General features: G+C 51.4%; 1 protein-coding gene across 1 annotated transcript in view; it reads right to left on the reverse strand.

Annotated features, from left to right (window-relative positions):
- SERPINF1 (serpin family F member 1) overlaps nt 1-1945 on the reverse strand; it is a 15997-nt gene that overhangs the window by 2503 nt on the left and 11549 nt on the right. Inside the window, exon 6 of the mRNA XM_017541653.2 lies at nt 302-444. Coding sequence (XP_017397142.1) covers nt 302-444 — 143 coding nt within the window. The remainder of the gene's footprint in view (nt 1-301; nt 445-1945) is intronic.

Below are 1945 nucleotides of genomic sequence, written 5' to 3' on the forward strand. Positions count from 1 at the left end.
CATACGGAGTTTCACCATGTTGGTCAGGCTGGTCTTGAGCTCCCGACCTCAGGTGATCCACCCACTTTGGCCTCCAAAGTGCTTGGATTATAGGCGTGAGCCACCACACCCGGCCCCCCATCTTAAGAAGAGGAATGGCTCAGAGATCTTATTAACCTGCTCAAAGTAACACAGCAGGAGGAATATACACAGCTGTCAGGTCTAAAAGGTCATTCTGTTTCCACTACACTGTTCTGCTTCTCTGTCCCCTCCCCCCACCACCACCCCCCCTGCCCCCATCACCCTCCCTGTCCCCACAGACCTTGCAGTTGAGATCAGAATCTAAGCCATAGCGCAAAATAGCCTTAGGGTCTGACATCATGGGGACCCTCACAGTCCTATCTTCATCCAAGTGGAAATCCTCCAGGGAAGTCTTTCTGGAGTCAAACTTTGTTACCCACTGCCCTGGAATGAAATGAATGAAATATTCTGAGACCAGAAAGACAGTGGGACCATGCTGTGTCCCCACAGTAAGTTGTTGAAAATTGCCCGACTAAAGGAACCTTAGCTGTGAGGGGCTCTGACGCATCAGGATCGGCCTGTCTCACCGAGTGTGGTTTGGACCCCACAGTTAGTTCCGGGACCCTGAGTACCGTTCACAAGCAAACTCAGATGGCAACACGTTGATCTGGTTGATTAGACTCTAGATTGTACATGTTCTGTGATAACCTGCAAGAAAAGTAAACTGGTGGCTTGGCACGGTGGCTCACTCTTGTCATCACAGCACTTTGGGAGGCCAAGTTGGGGGAATCAGCCTGAGGTCAGGAGTTCAAGACCAGCCTGGCCAACATGGCAAAACCCCATCTCTACTAAAAATACAAAAGTGAGATGGGCACTTGTAATCCCAGCTACTTGGGAGGCTGAGGTAGAGGTTGCAGTAAGCTGAGATCACACCACTGCTCTCTAGCCTGGGTGACAAAGAGCGAACTCCATCTCAAAACAGAAATAAACTTGTGTACACTCCTACAACAGTGACCCTGGGAGACAGAGTCAAGGAAGGTCTGAGCTGGAAGAGGTCTCTGAGGTCCTCGGAAATGTCCCCTCGTAGCTGAAAACGTTCCGAAGCCAAAGAGGTGTCATGACTTGCTGACTCTCAGAGCCCCGAGGGCCACGCTCCTTTATAGTTTCCTGTAAGCTGCTCTTTCCCTCGCTGGAGACCAGTGCTTGAAGCAGGAAGCCACTCAGGATTTTTCTCCAGTCCAGGGGGCCACTCTGGCTGGTGCCTCATAGACGGTTACAAAGCATTTTAACAGGGAGGTGCCCCAGCCCCTGCCCGATGCCACCCCACAAGGCCTTCTCTGAATGGAGCTGGCCCCACACTAGGCCTGTGGAACAATCTCCAGACACATGACCACAGCCTAGAGGGTGTTGCTGACCACCTGCTACGTCTCAGGTACAGCACTAGGGCTGCTGTGAAACTTGGGGACAACACACAAGGTGTCTGTGAAGTGGGTGTATTATCCTCACATTAAAGGTGAGAACATAGGCCTGGAATGTGTGCAGAGTTCTACAGTTAGCACAGGCAGAGCTGGGATTTAAACCTTGTCTGATTTGGCCAGGTGCAGTGGCTCACACCTGTAGTCCCAGCACTTTGGGAGGCTGAGGGTGGATCACCTGAGGTCAGGAGTTCAAGACCAGCCTGGCCAACATGGCAAAACCTCCTCTCTACTGAAAGTACAAAAATCAGTCAGGTGTGGCACGCGCCTATAATCCCAGCTACTCAGGAGACTGAGGCAAGAGAATCACTTGAACCTGGGAGGCAAAGGTTGCAGTGAGTCAAGATTACGCCACTGCACTCCAGCCTTGGCGACAGAGTGAGACCATCTCAAAAGAAAGAAATCTTGTTTGTTTCAAAAGCCAGAAATCTCATTCAGTGCCCAGACCGAGACAGGCCCAGTGTTCATTC

The sequence above is a fragment of the Cebus imitator genome, unplaced genomic scaffold, assembly GCF_001604975.1.
Source record: "Cebus imitator isolate Cc_AM_T3 unplaced genomic scaffold, Cebus_imitator-1.0 Scaffold136, whole genome shotgun sequence".
NCBI lineage: Eukaryota > Metazoa > Chordata > Mammalia > Primates > Cebidae > Cebus > Cebus imitator.